Source organism: Zingiber officinale, chromosome 3B, assembly GCF_018446385.1.
Source record: "Zingiber officinale cultivar Zhangliang chromosome 3B, Zo_v1.1, whole genome shotgun sequence".
Taxonomy (NCBI): domain Eukaryota; kingdom Viridiplantae; phylum Streptophyta; class Magnoliopsida; order Zingiberales; family Zingiberaceae; genus Zingiber; species Zingiber officinale.
Window position 1 is genome coordinate 132,085,329 of NC_055991.1, and position 13,882 is coordinate 132,099,210.

The 13,882-nt window shown below is 36.9% G+C and overlaps 1 protein-coding gene and 2 long non-coding RNA genes across 3 annotated transcripts; all 3 read right to left on the reverse strand.

The window, feature by feature from the left end:
* Window positions 1-901: 901 nt before the first annotated feature.
* Window positions 902-1,460, reverse strand: LOC121968637. The gene is made up of 3 exons (XR_006108248.1): window positions 1,176-1,460; window positions 1,003-1,086; window positions 902-913 (listed from the first exon to the last, which is right to left on the reverse strand). It is a non-coding gene; the product is annotated as an uncharacterized LOC121968637 (long non-coding RNA).
* A 215-nt stretch (window positions 1,461-1,675) lies between these two features.
* On the reverse strand, window positions 1,676-2,345 carry LOC121968638. Its single transcript, XR_006108249.1, has 3 exons — window positions 2,297-2,345; window positions 1,924-2,022; window positions 1,676-1,796 (listed from the first exon to the last, which is right to left on the reverse strand). It is a non-coding gene; the product is annotated as an uncharacterized LOC121968638 (long non-coding RNA).
* A 4,893-nt stretch (window positions 2,346-7,238) lies between these two features.
* On the reverse strand, window positions 7,239-9,412 carry LOC122055250 (triacylglycerol lipase 2-like). Its single transcript, XM_042616617.1, has 8 exons — window positions 9,146-9,412; window positions 8,599-8,739; window positions 8,397-8,507; window positions 8,158-8,301; window positions 8,031-8,071; window positions 7,853-7,932; window positions 7,641-7,736; window positions 7,239-7,543 (listed from the first exon to the last, which is right to left on the reverse strand). The coding sequence occupies exons 1-8, from the start codon at window positions 9,410-9,412 to the stop codon at window positions 7,239-7,241; spliced, it is 1,185 nt and encodes a 394-aa protein (XP_042472551.1).
* Window positions 9,413-13,882: the final 4,470 nt, after the last annotated feature.

The following is a 13,882-nucleotide window of genomic DNA, read 5'->3' on the forward strand; positions in this document are numbered from 1 at the left end:
TGTGTTGCTAGATACCGCTCATTACTTATGTTTCTAAATGAGTTTAGGAACATTGCCAACGTTACAAGAACCTATAGGGTCACACACAAAAGACAATTAGATGGAGATTAGGTTCATTTGATGAACCTAGAGGATTAAGTTCATGTGATGAACCAAATTGGATTAAGAGTAATCCAAATTAAACTAATTGAGTTGAACTCAATTTGATTCATGTGTCCAATGAGTCTAATTTAGATTATGATTCATTGAGTCAATTTAATTCAATGAATAGAAATTCATTAAATCAAAATTGACTTGAATCAAAGGTTGGATTTCACTACAAGAAAAAAGCTAATAGACAACGCTTTTAAAGCGTTGTCTTTGTGCCTGAAAAAGCGTTGTTAAAGGCACTGTTGTTAAAAGTCTGCTCAACGACAACGCTTTTAAAGCGTTGCCGTTTGTAGCGAAGACAACGCTTTTAAAGCGTTGTCGTTTTTAGCGAAGACAACGCTATTACAACGCTTTAAAAGCGTTGTTGTTTTTTTTACAAAGACAACACTTTTTGCAACGCTTTAAAAGCGTTGTCGTTTTAAAGAAAAAAATTTAAAAAAATTATTTTAAAAAAATTATTTTTATATTTACGAAACTATTATTTTTCTTTTATCATGTCTAGATTCGAAATTTACATATAATCAACTCAGCTAATAATTTCAAACTCATACCAAAATAATAGAATTCTGACATTAAAGTAATATTAGTATTAATTACAAAAGAAGCTAGTAAATATCAAAATTAACACTAATTCTGTTTCAAAGTAGATAGTGATATTCCTCGAACTCTTCCTAAATCCAGCTTCAGTTCCACACTGATGGAAACCATCTGCTTCTCTGTGAACTTGGAGACAGACTCTACATCAAATTCTACAAATGCCACCCTGCCACACAATATTTCTTTCAAGATTCTAAATTGTTTGAAACAAGTACTTTCCTCTGAATAAAAATTGTTTCTAGCATTAGTTCTAACCTGAATTCATTCCTCTTCTTCAGTATAGTAGTCCAGTCCATCCCCACTTGAGCTCCTGTTAGAACAAGCAACTCAAACAACATCCTGCAAGTTTATCCATCTGAATCTTGTCAACATGTAAATTTAGTTGAAATTTGTGTAGATAAGATGAAGAAATTTGTGGAAGTAATCACCTGTCATCATGAACTGGAACTCCCCATTCCTCATCATGATAAACAACATACATAGGATCTGTGTATACATCAGTAAGAGGATGGAACAATTAGTAATTTGCCCTAATTTTTCTTTGAGTTTATTGTAATTTGTAAAAGCCCTCTTTTGGTACCTGAACTCGGTGTTATGAAGCTGCACTTCTTCTCTTCTTGGGAGGCGCTCATGGCAATGCCGGGACACTCAATAGAACTCGCCAACTCCTCGATCTTGGCCGGAGTCCTCCCGTAGTGGGCGATCTGAAACTTCCTCTGGACAACTCAATCATTTGATAATAAGGGTTATTATCAAGCATTGTTATATCTGATATTTGATCAGCAAGCTATGTTGTAACAACACAGCTTACATTATACAGTTTCCTAAACTTAACAATAACAAAAACAAAACCTCAATTAACAAGATGGGATCCAAAATAACCAACCTTGGCATTGCCTTGCTTAAAAAAGCCAAATTTCATATCTTGTCACTGATCCTGTTGTAGTACTGTTGAAGAAACCTTGGGTGCACTAACATCGCAGGAGGTCCCAAAACCTTCATGTTGTTGTTGTTGTTGCTATTGTTGGCGTTGTCTATGTGCATCTGCCCTACAAAATAGTAAATAAACATGTAGATAAGATATGACGTTCTATGGTTCACACACATATATACACAGGAAAAGAAAATTAAATAAAAGTGCAGGGAGGTGTAAGAAAGCAAAAGTATATAGGATACATTTATGCAAACTTGGACATTTCCTTCTCTTGGCATAATTGTTCTCTTTTCTGCCTATCATCATGGCTTCTTCCATGTATTTCTCTCATATCTTTGAATCTATGTAGATTTTAGAAAGAATAAGAGCCACATTGACATGTTGTAGGGACTATCATTATTCTAATAAGGTTACAGATGAGGTTATCAATTTAGTTACAACCATGAAACTGAGATCCATTTAAGAAACTTTTTTAATGACAATGGAAAGGAATACCAAAAAAATGTACTTGTTTCTTGGAGTTTGGCACAATAAAAAAATTTAGTGAACATTGATGTGAACTACCATAGATAATTTTACTAATAAAATTGACATTAAAAGATGCATGTCACATACCCTCCAATCCTGAGGAAGATGCATGTCACATACCCTCCAACCCTCAGTAAGTGCTGAAGAAAATAAACAGTTCATTAGAAATCTTATTTACTTTTAGGAATATTGACATTAAAAGAAAATAAAAATATAGACAAAACACAACACTTAACGACAACAAATAATTCATTAAAAAATCGCTTAAAAAAATCTTGTTTACTTTAGCTAAAACAAAATAATGAACTTATATATAGGCAACAAATAATGACCTTTAGCTAAAACAGATTCCTTGAAGAGTTGTTCAAAGTGAGGCTTGCAATACAAAACACCTTCCATTAAAGAAACAAAAGGTGAAACAAATAAAAGATGTAGAAAAACTCTTTTGAATGCTAAATCATTATTTATGCAATTACCAACTGCTTTCCAAAAAATGATTGAAATTTCTCATAACATGATTTAACTTATTTAACTGACAATGGTTAATTATCATACCTAGCAATATTCTATCAGAATTAATATTGCTCTCACTTGAATAGTAATATTGCTCACTATATGCTATCAAGCAATGAATCATTCTAGATTTACTCAATCTTGATATATATTTTGTTGAGGATACTACCTAAAGCAATTTAGTGCTACTAAGTTTCCAACACAAAGAAAGACTGTAGACAAAATTGTATTTTTTTTAACAATAAATTTATAAAGGAGTCAACTATTGGATTGCATAACATGAGTGACAAGATACGAAGACAAAATTTCTACTTTTATCATGATCCAAAAATAGAATATTTATTTACTCTACAGAACTAGCTCGAATATCAAATCTACAACATTGATCATTTACTAGGAATCTCGACGTTCCAAGTTATTTGGAACGCATCAGACGAACACATCTTACTTAAACTCGCTACTTCCAATGAAAAGAGATGATTACAAACAAAGTAAAGTTCAAATAACAACATAAAATTCCAAAAGGGAGAACACAGATAGAGGCGAACGACGATACCGTGAGGGTTCCTTTGCAGTTATTGCACTTGAAACAGGACTTATGGAAAACGATTTCGTCCGTAGTGAGTTGATCCATGAGGTAGACAGGTAACTCCATTTTACCAACACAAGTTATTTGCCACGCATAACTCAATGCGATGGAGTGACCAAAAATTCAAATAGAAAAGAAAAGAAATTGTAATATCCAAATGAGTTATCTTTCCAGCAACAAAATTGGGCAGCTATATTCCAATGTGTAAGTTGGCATCAAAAAGAGGAAGATCACCTCAGATTTTTAAGCGGTGGAGGCTAGGTCGTAGGCGCCGTGGAGGAGTGGCAAAGGAAGCTAGGTCGCTGGTGGCACGAAGGAGTGGCAGAGGAGGCTAGGTCCCGGCCGGTGTGGAGATGTGGTGGAGGAGGTTAGGTGCGAGCGGTGGGTTTTGGAGGCTAGGTTTTTCATGGAGATGAGTTTCGGTGGAGATGAGTTTTCATGGAGATGAGTTTGGGGAGGAGCTAGGGTTTCACTATGGGTTTCGGCGATGGAGCTAGGGTCGTGGAGATGATTTTCGCCGGTGGGTTAGGCAGAGGGAAAACTCACTGTGGGTTTTGGCGGTGGAGCTAGGGTCGTGGAGCTTCGCGTGGGTTTGAGGGAGGAGGAGGGTTTTGTGGGCACTTGTAAAAAATCATGCTTTGGTCTACATATGTATACTACAAAAATTATGCAATAGACAACACTTAAACACAACGTTTTTTTAAAAGTGTTGTCTTTGATATAAAAAAATATCAATAGACAACGCATATTTAAAAAAGCGTTGTCTTTAAAAAGAAATAAAAAATAAAGACAACGCTTTTCACTAAAAGCGTTGTTAAAAGAAAAAAGACAACGCTTTTAAAAAAAAAACGTTGTCTTTTAAGTGTTGTAGAATCTCAATTTTCTTGTAGTGTTTGTTCAACCATGGGAGATAAGAGGTCAAGTTTGACTTGACTTGAGAGGGAAGATGAAGGGTCAAGTTTGACTTGACCCATTTGCCACCTCATTTGTGACATGGCATGAGGCCGGTCAATGATGGTGTTCCACATCATCAAAGCTAGCTCAAGTGTGTGCCACCTCATGAGGAAAACTAAGAGCCATGACTCTTGGTCTTCCATAAGTGGCCGACCACTTAAAGAGGAGAGGAGTTACAAGTGTGTGAATAATTTTTGGTGTGCTCATTCAAGTGATCTTCCTCCTCCTCTCTTCTTCCCTCTCCCTCTCATCCTTGCCGTGACTTCTAAGGGTGCTAGCACACTCTTAGTTTGTTCTCTCCATCTCTTGTTCGTGTGGATACTTCTAGAGGTGTGTCCGCTTGAACACACTTGAGATCCGAAGAACCTTGGACGAGTAGGATTTGCGAAGGGCTTCGCTTCAAAAGTATATCCCTTGACATGTAGATCTAAAGTAGATCTAGAGTAGAAAAACTAAGTACATGAAAATTTTTATCTTCGCATGGATCCAATGGCTAAGAATTTCGGGGTTTCCGCAACGCAAAAAATGGTTTTTGCGGCTCGAAAGTTCTAATAAATACTTCTTTGCCTGTGGTGGGAGAGTGTCATAGATCAACTTTAATATAGATAACACTTTGTCTTTCTCATTTTCAAACTGTCATATTTCACTATCAAATATTGAGAACCAATATATTTTGATTCTTATAAGAGTTATTTGTTTCTTATAAGAGTTATTTGTTAAATAATATGAATTTTTTTATATATTTAACCAGGTTTTATAAATATGGATAAAAGTTAGATAATGATTGAGAATCAGATTAGTCCTGAATATATAAATGGATTAAATCAGTTGTTAAAGGTGACAGAGAATTATAAGATATGTTTAAATTTATCAAATATTCGTTGTCCATGTCGAGAATTATATAATGTTTAAATTTATCAAATATTCGTTGTCCATATGCAATTTATTTAAATATGAGTTGAATTATGTTCAAGGACATCTTTATAAGTGGGGATTTGAAAAATTATATAAAGTCTGGAACTTTTATGATGAATCTTCTACATCATCTGTTAATATAAATACTGTCAATGAAGAGGAACTTGATTGTGATTTTAAAGAAAATGATTTTCAAGACATGTTTATTGATTTAAAAAATACAGAAATCATTGGCCCTCAATTAGATGATATTAATGAAAACATGAATACAAATGATCTCAGAGGAAGTTATAACTCAATGTTTGAAGAAACACAAAAAGAGTTGTATCACACTTGTAATAATTTTTCTATATTCAGTTTTTTAGTCAAGTTAATGTATATTAAGGCGTTAAATGGCTGGAGCAATAAATCTTTTGATATGTTACTTCACACTTGTAATAATTTTTCTATATTCAGTTTTTTAGTAAAGTTAATGCATATTAAGGTGTTAAATGGCTGGAGCAATAAATCTTTTGATATGTTACTTCAATTATTGCAAGAAGCATTTTCCAAACTGAATGTAATTCCAAACTCTCATTATGAACCAAAGAAAATATTAAAAGAGTTAGGATTGACATATGAGAAGATATATGCATGTAAAAATGATTGTATATTATTTTGGGGTAAGCACGAGAATAAGGATACATGTCTGGTGTGTAAGGAACCTAGATACAAGTATGATGGGATAAATAAGAAAAAGAATGATCATAAAATTCTTCGATATTTTCCTTTGAAGTCTAGACTTAAGCGGTTGTTTATTGCGAAACATATAAACGGGTTGAAACAGATGGTGTATTAATGCATCCAGCAAATAGTGAATCATGGAAAGAATTTGATACATCACATGAAATATTTGCTAGTGATCCACGAAATATTCGCTTAGGGTTGACTACCGACGGTTTTAATCCGTTTGGAAATATCTCAAATGCTTATAGTATGTGACCTGTTATACTTGTGAATTATAATTTGCCACCGTGGAAAATGGAGTCATCATACTTGATTATGTCTCTTTTAATTCCTAGTCCTAAATCACTCGGGAAAGAGATAGATATATACTTACGACCTTTGATCAACGAACTGAAAGGCCTATGGGATGATGGGGTGGAAGCATATGATGCATCGACTGAGTAAATATTGGAGACGAGTTTTATTATTTCGTCGTGAATAAGTTGGCAACGAAAAAATGCACATTAACGACGAAAACTTCACATCGTTAAAATATCAACGACAAAAATAAAAAATTCATCGTGAAGTTATATTTATGACAAGCTTACAATGACGAACTAACGACGAAAATATATTGTCGTCAATAATTTTTAGCGACGAATATTCTTAGTTAGCGATGAAAAGTTTCATCGCTAAATATCATTATTCTTGTAGTCCATACGCCAATTCAATTTTTTGTGGACAGATTAAAGTATTTCTACGTATAGTTGTTTCTTCTATCCCATATATTCAATTCTTTAGTCAGCTCAATATCTTTGAGTTGGCACTAGTTCTATTGTTTTGCTTCCTGTATATTACAATAATTCTTTTCAACAACAAAATATTACAAAAAATAAATAAATAAAAAATCTCAGTAATGCATAATATGGCTAGCTGCTGGTTGTAACCAGTCACAAGTAATCTTTGCTGGTCTCCGAGTGCTTCTACTCTTAGATTTTTGTTTTTCTTTTGGCTTGTGTTAAACTAATTAATGTTTACCTTTTGGTCTTTGTATTTCTTCTTTTATAGTGCAAATATTATTTAAAAATTTCAATTAATTATTTCATTCTTCTATAATCTTGTCCTTTGTATTATGAATTATTGCTTTCAGGCTGTAACATGATTGTTGGTTGAAATGGAATATTGTGAGATTATATTTTAAATCGTCATCCTTGGATGCATGTTATAACTTATAAGTGATGCACAATGTAGATTTGTAGCCTGATGCTGGCATTTTTCGCGGCATTTGAGTAAGCACATTTCGTGGCATTCTTTGCTAATGAAGAATTTCATCGTAGGACAGTGATTAATTATTTAACTTTGCCGCTTGAAGAATTCTATCACTCCATCGTAGACGACGCTCTTGGCGTTGACCGCCATCACGAAGTCCATATGGGCATACTCCTTCACCAGCTGCAACCTGAGCTTGTCTTTCTCGTGCTCCCTGAGATCGTTCAGCAGCAGCTGCACGTCCTCCTCCGCCGTCAAGGAATCTCGACCCCCGTAGCTTAGCAACAACGGGAAATCTTGCGGGATGTTGGAAATATTATACGCCGTCGTCGTCCCCAAACCTAGTCTCCAATCATCATGGTACCTTGTTATCACTCCTTCTCTATAAACTGCTGGTTTAATTTATTAATTAATTATGATCTTCAGAGAAATTAATAATTAAAACATTAATTAATTCGATCGATCCACTTTTGTTTACAAACTCACTCTCTGCAAACTGGACCAGTGTCTTCACAGATGTAGGCTGGGGCTCAAATTGCAAGAAGTAATCGATGCTCGAAGAATTGAGGCAACAATTTATCCCTAAAAGAAGCACGAGTTTAATTTTCTTCTTTTTTTCTTTTTTTCTTTTTTCTTTTCCAACTGCAGATTGCAGATAAACAGAAACATTAGGATCGACTGATCTGTTTAATTTATACCTGTGAATGCCGTCATAAAGTCGTAGCAATCGACTCCAGTCGCATGGCAGATTGAATTCAAGAAATCCTTTGCTACCAACCTATTGATCAATCACCATGCATGCGAATAATTAATAGACAGTTGCACTAGAAGATCATTCATTATATTGAAGAAGACAAAACATATATTTACTCTTACCCTTTGGGATCAAATTCTCCGTGTCCAAACCATCTTAATAGCTGCAATAATTAATATCATCAACAAAATTATAATTTGATCATATCTGTGTGTGAGAGAGAAATGATGAAAAAGCAAACGTACGTACTTCTCCAGTGAATGAGTTGGCTGCAATTATTCCTAAAGCACTGGTCATGTGTGATAAATAGGCAACTGGAGACAGAAGAGCTGCTGACTTCAGCTTGTCTACTAATCTCCTCTCAGATAATGCTGCTAGAGCAATCGTAGTACCCTAGGTAAATATACATAATTAAGCTTAGTTTATACTTGCATTTTTTGTTTTTATTTTTGTTTGAAAGAAGAAATTAGTACTTAATTAACTAATACCATGGAATGCCCAACATAGTGCAGCTTTTGTCCGGTTTGGTTGAACACAAAATCAACAGTAGTAGTCAAGTCGTACATGGACAACTCATCCCAGGACCAGTACCAATAAGCCTATAAAACTCAATAATAATTAAGCATAATATATATAGTTAAATTTAATAATTATTAATTAAGAGAGGAATTTGGTTATGTATTAATTAACTGGCGAGGAAGGATCAAGAGAGATATGGCGACGGCTCCACTGAGTGCCTCTGACGTTGGCAATCCAGACGTCGAATTCAGCATCTGCTAAGATGAACGCCAGTGATTCTTCAGGTGAGTTCAGTAGCCAAGTCATGCCATCCTGCAGCAATCGACCACATCATTCATCTTAATTTCAAGTAAAGTTATTTATCGTTTTCCGAATTTTTAATTAATCTTTTTCATACTGTTTGAAATTTAAAAACAAGATATTCATGTGTATATATATACACACACAGCTTTGCTGTAGAATGCGGCGTTGTCAGTAGATGGAAGTTCTTGAGGACTACGTGCGTGCAAGGAGGAGAAAAACAACAATATATATAAATGACTTGTTCTTTCAGGTTGTGTTTTCGAGACAGCAGATTTATCAAAATCGAAAAATGTAATATTTAATGATTAAAATGGTTAATTAATTAACTCACAGTTTGGTGGATTCCTCACAGCCTTGGGATTTGATATTCAATTGTTACTGCCTTATTGCACCCAAATAAGCTAAACAAACTCACCATGAGGACTCCATGTTGCAATAGCACTGGTTGCCTTCGCGGACGATCATCTCTTCCTCTTCCTTGTGGAATTCTATGCAGGGCTAATATGTATCCATCTTCCGTTATAACCTCAAATTCTTGGCATTGGTAGCCTTGAGGGTTGACGACCGTAGCACACAGACCGTCGGCTCTGACCGTGACTGGGTCAGGAGTATCGTAGAGCTCCCCTGCCGCTTTGCAATATTGGAAGAGGACGAAGATGAAGAGGAGCCTCAAGAGTGCCATTGTTAAGGAATGAATGGAGGAGGGCGAGTTTAATGTAACAGTGCTAATGTACCCTCCTTTTATAAGGAGGGAGGGTGGCAACTTGAGGCATGTAAACTGCAAGACAAATCTGGACCATCCACGATAAACAGTTCACATAATCCAATCTTGGCCTTGAGAAAATATAATTAAAAGATATACTAATTAGGATCTATATTTTAGGATTAACTTGAGCTGTCCCCCAAAATTTAGCAACGCTTAGCTGGTGAATTTAGTTAGTTTAGCTGGTATATTTATTATTGTATCATTTTGGTTCTTGGATTGGATTGTGAAATTATATATTCGAGATGTTTGTAGTAAAGGATTATAAATGAGGTTGTTAGTGTTGGAACCCCAAGGTATTTTGATGTGATCAAACAAGCTAAGTTAGGTCCTGCGTTTGTTTAACCCTTGTGTCTAAGTGTGCAGGAGCTTAGGAACACAGGAAGTCGAGCGGAAGATGCGGCTAGCGAGAAGGACGGCACGGGAGAGAGCCGACGGGCTCGGTGCGTCTGAGGGACGAGGTGTCCGCGAAAGAGTACACCGGTGGACGAGAAGAGCGTGCGCGGCGCTCGAGGGACGAGAAACCGGGAAGGAAGGCTGCTCGAGGAGAAGGCCGGAACATGAGTTCGGGTGAGCCCTATTCCGGAAGGTCGAGATCACCCAAGCTAGCGGAGCCGGAGCGAACAGACCCGGACCGAGACTGAGACTTGACGGAGAAGTGATCCCGGACAAAAAGTCAACCACAGTTGACTTTTTGCTCCGGGGCGCCCGGAATGTTTCCGGGCGCCCGGAGCATGATTTTGACCAGGATCGCGATTTTCGCAATCTGACTGTTGGGGGATAAAGTTTATCCCCCCGAGGGTGCCCGGAACCCTTCCAGGCGCCCGGACCAAGACTATAAATATAGCCTTGGTCCAGAAGCAATGATTAATCAAGAAAAACTACTTGTAATCCAGTGCTTTCATTTGTGTTACTTATTTCTGTGCTTTCAACGCTGTAAGAGGCTACTCCGCCCAGAGGAGAATCAATTAGTGCGCCGTCTTTGCCTTGGATTAGCAATCATCTGATTGCAAACCAAGTAATTCCTCTGTGTCTATTTTCTGTTTTAATTAGTCTTTGCCTTTTTAATTACAAGTTCTTTTAAGTTAGTTGAATATCCGAGAAGGGTTTTTGGTTTTATTTTGTAAGGCAATTCACCCCTCCCCTCTTGCCGGCCTCCAAAGGGACCTATAAGTGGTATCAGAGCGAGGGCGCTTCAGGAGGACTAACCGCCGATCGAAGCAACAAGATGGCCGGACCAAGCATCGTCCCACCAAAATTCGAGGGGAACTTCGCAGACTGGAAGCGTCGTATGAAGGTATTCCTAAAAACAGATTTTGAAATTCGATTTATTATGAAATATGGTTTTGTAGCTCCAATAGATAAAGATGGAAAAGAAAAAGAAGAGAGTGATTGGACAAAGAAGGAGCAGAATGAGTCGATAGCAAACAGCCGTGCGAAACATCACCTGCTGAGCGTGTTACCGCCTCAAGAGGTCAACCGCATCGGAAACTATTTATCTGCTAAAGAACTTTGGGAGAAGTTCTTGGAACTCCACGAAGGCACGTCCGAAGCAAAGCTCGCTAGAAGGGACATCCTCCGCAACAAACTGATGAACATCCGTCTGGAGAAAGGTGAGAAAATAGCCGGTTTACATGCAAAGGTAAAAGAACTAGTTACTGGTCTCGAGAACCTCGGTGAAACGATAACAAACCGAGACACTATACGCTACGCGCTCAACGCGTTTCCAAGAAGTCCGGAATGGACATCAATCGTCGACGCCTACTACATCTCAAAAGACCTGGAGGTAAGCACTTTAGAAGAGTTGTTTTCTACTCTTGAATTGCATGAAACCAGGTATGCATGAACGACAAAGGATACAACCCAGACTATGGCGCTGAACGTAACCCAGAAGGATGAACTCGAGTCAGACTCCGAAGATGATCAAGAAGCATACATGGTAAGAAATTTTAAAAAGTTTTTTAGATCTAATAAATTTAAAATACAGAATAAAAGGAATCAAAAAGGTGGAAGAAAGGTGCGGTGCTACTAGTGTCAGAAGGAGGGACACCTAAGAGAAGACTGCCCAGAACTCAAAAAGGCCAAAAGGAAGTCTCCCAAGAAACACAACCTAAAAGCAACTTGGGACGACACTTCTTCATCCGAATAAGAAGCTCAAGAATATGCCGGAATAGCACTAATGGCAAGCTACGATAGACAAAGTATATCAGAACCTAGCATCGATGAAGGGGGAGCGACCTTGGATGAAAGCAGTGAAGCAAGGGGAGATTCAGGCTTCAAATCCGACATGGTAAGTGAGGTATGCCTCTTACCCCCTGATCAGCTTTACTCTGGTATCAAAGCTATGACTAAATCCATGTATAAATTAGAAAATAAAAATGCCAAATTAGAAAATGAAATTTTAGAAACAAAGAGAATTTTGGCAAAATCATGTCTTATAGAGGATTTTGAAAATTTGAAAATTGAAAATGAAAAACTAAAAGAAGAAATAGAAAGATTGAAAAAATCTAATGGTTCAAATATTCCTACTTTTAGAAATTTAAATTGGTATTATAGATTTCATCAAAGTCAAATTAGAAATATATCAAAAATCTATATACCTAGGAAATACTTGGTTAATCCTATAGGTAGGAACTTTTACTGGATTCCAAAAACCTGTTTAACTTAAAATTAAAGTCAGACTTAGCATTTTCAGCAAGGAAATTAAACAACTAATTTCTTTATGAGGCTTTGTTTAAGGAAGTGGTTGTTGCTCCAATAACCAAGAAGGCCTAGTGCCTCGCCACGACCTCGAAGCCAACTATCGAAATGAAAAGTTTAATTGACTAACTGAAAAAGCATTAATTTAAATTACTTAATGCTTTAAAAGAGTTATTCAATTTGTGTTAGAAAATAGTTAAAAACTTTCTAACTTAACTTAGAAATTTTTTATTATCTTATAAATTTTCATGAAAATTGACTTAGAAATTTTTTTTTTTAAGTTAACTTATTTTTTAAAAATTGCCTTATCATTTTTTTTAAAAAAAAAATTGACTTAGAATTGTTTCTTATGAATATTCACTTAGAATTTTTTTTTAAAAAAAAAAAAATTTTTTTTGGAATGTTGAGATAAGTTTTAAACTTAAATTTTTAACACTTATGACTGTTCTTATCTGAAAATTTTTTTTCAAACGAAAAATTCTGAAGAGTGTCTTTACTAAATATTTTACACTTAAAAGTTCTTGTTTGAATTTACCTTAGACTTTTTTATAACCCCAATTTTTATGTGATCAAAGGGGGAGAAGTATGTTAAGTCTAGGGGGAGGTACTATATAATTTTTCAATTGAAAAATATTTGGACTTATTTTAATATAAATTGTTTTTATTGCATATGGTTACCCTAACTTAACTTGGGTTGTTCACATCAAAATGGGGGAGATTGTTGGAACCCCAAGGTGTTTTGATGTGATCAAACAAGCTAAGTTAGGTCCTGCGTTTGTTTAACCATTGTGTCTAAGTGTGCATGAGCTTAGGAACACAGGAAGTCGAGCGGAAGACGCGGCTAGCGAGAAGGACGGCACGGGAGAGAGCCGACGGGCTCGGTGCGTCTGAGGGACGAGGTGTCCGCGGAAGAGTACACCGGTGGACGAGAAGAGCGTGCGCGGCGCTCGAGGGACGAGAAACCGGGAAGGAAGGCTGCTCGAGGAGAAGGCCGGAACATGGGTTCGGGTGAGCCCTATTCCGGAAGGCCAAGATCACCCAAGCTAGCGGAGCCGGAGCGAACAGACCCGGACCAAGACTGGGACTTGACGGAGAAGTGATCCCGGACAAAAAGTCAAGCGCAGTTGACTTTTTGCTCCGGGGCGCCCGGAGCATGATTTTGACCAGGATCGCGATTTTCGCAATCTGACCGTTGGGGGATAAAGTTTATCCCCCCGGGGGCGCCCGGAACCCTTCCAGGCACCCGGACCAAGACTATAAATATAGCCTTGGTCCAGAAGCAATGATTAATCAAGAAAAACTACTTGTAATCCAGTGCTTTCATTTGTGTTACTTATTTCTGTGCTTTCAACGCTGTAAGAGGCTACTCCGCCCAGAGGAGAATCAATTAGTGTGCCGTCTTTGCCTTGGATTAGCAATCCTCTGATTGCAAACCAAGTAATTCCTCTGTGTCTATTTTCTGTTTTAATTAGTCTTTGCCTTTTTAATTACAAGTTCTTTTAAGTTAGTTGAATATCCGAGAAGGGTTTTTGGTTTTATTTTGTAGGGCAATTCACCCCTCCCCTCTTGCCGGCCTCCAGAGCGACCTATAGTTAGTAGTTTAACAATACCCTCCTGGAGATGCCTATCCATTAGCTTGGCCAATTTTGTGATCAATGACATCCGTCTATTAAAAAGTAAATCAAAACA

What these genes read in the sequence shown, in the direction of transcription:
- LOC122055250 (XM_042616617.1), bottom strand. Translation starts at nt 9,412, where the DNA reads ATGGCACTCTTGAGGCTCCTCTTCATCTTCGTCCTCTTCCAATATTGC. An exon ending in TGCAACATGGAGTCCTCATG is followed by an intron (nt 8,740 to 9,145) that starts GTGAGTTTGTTT and finishes CGATTGCTGCAG; the next exon opens with GATGGCATGACTTGGCTACT. An exon ending in CCAACTCATTCACTGGAGAA is followed by an intron (nt 8,072 to 8,157) that starts GTACGTACGTTT and finishes TAATTATTGCAG; the next exon opens with CTATTAAGATGGTTTGGACA.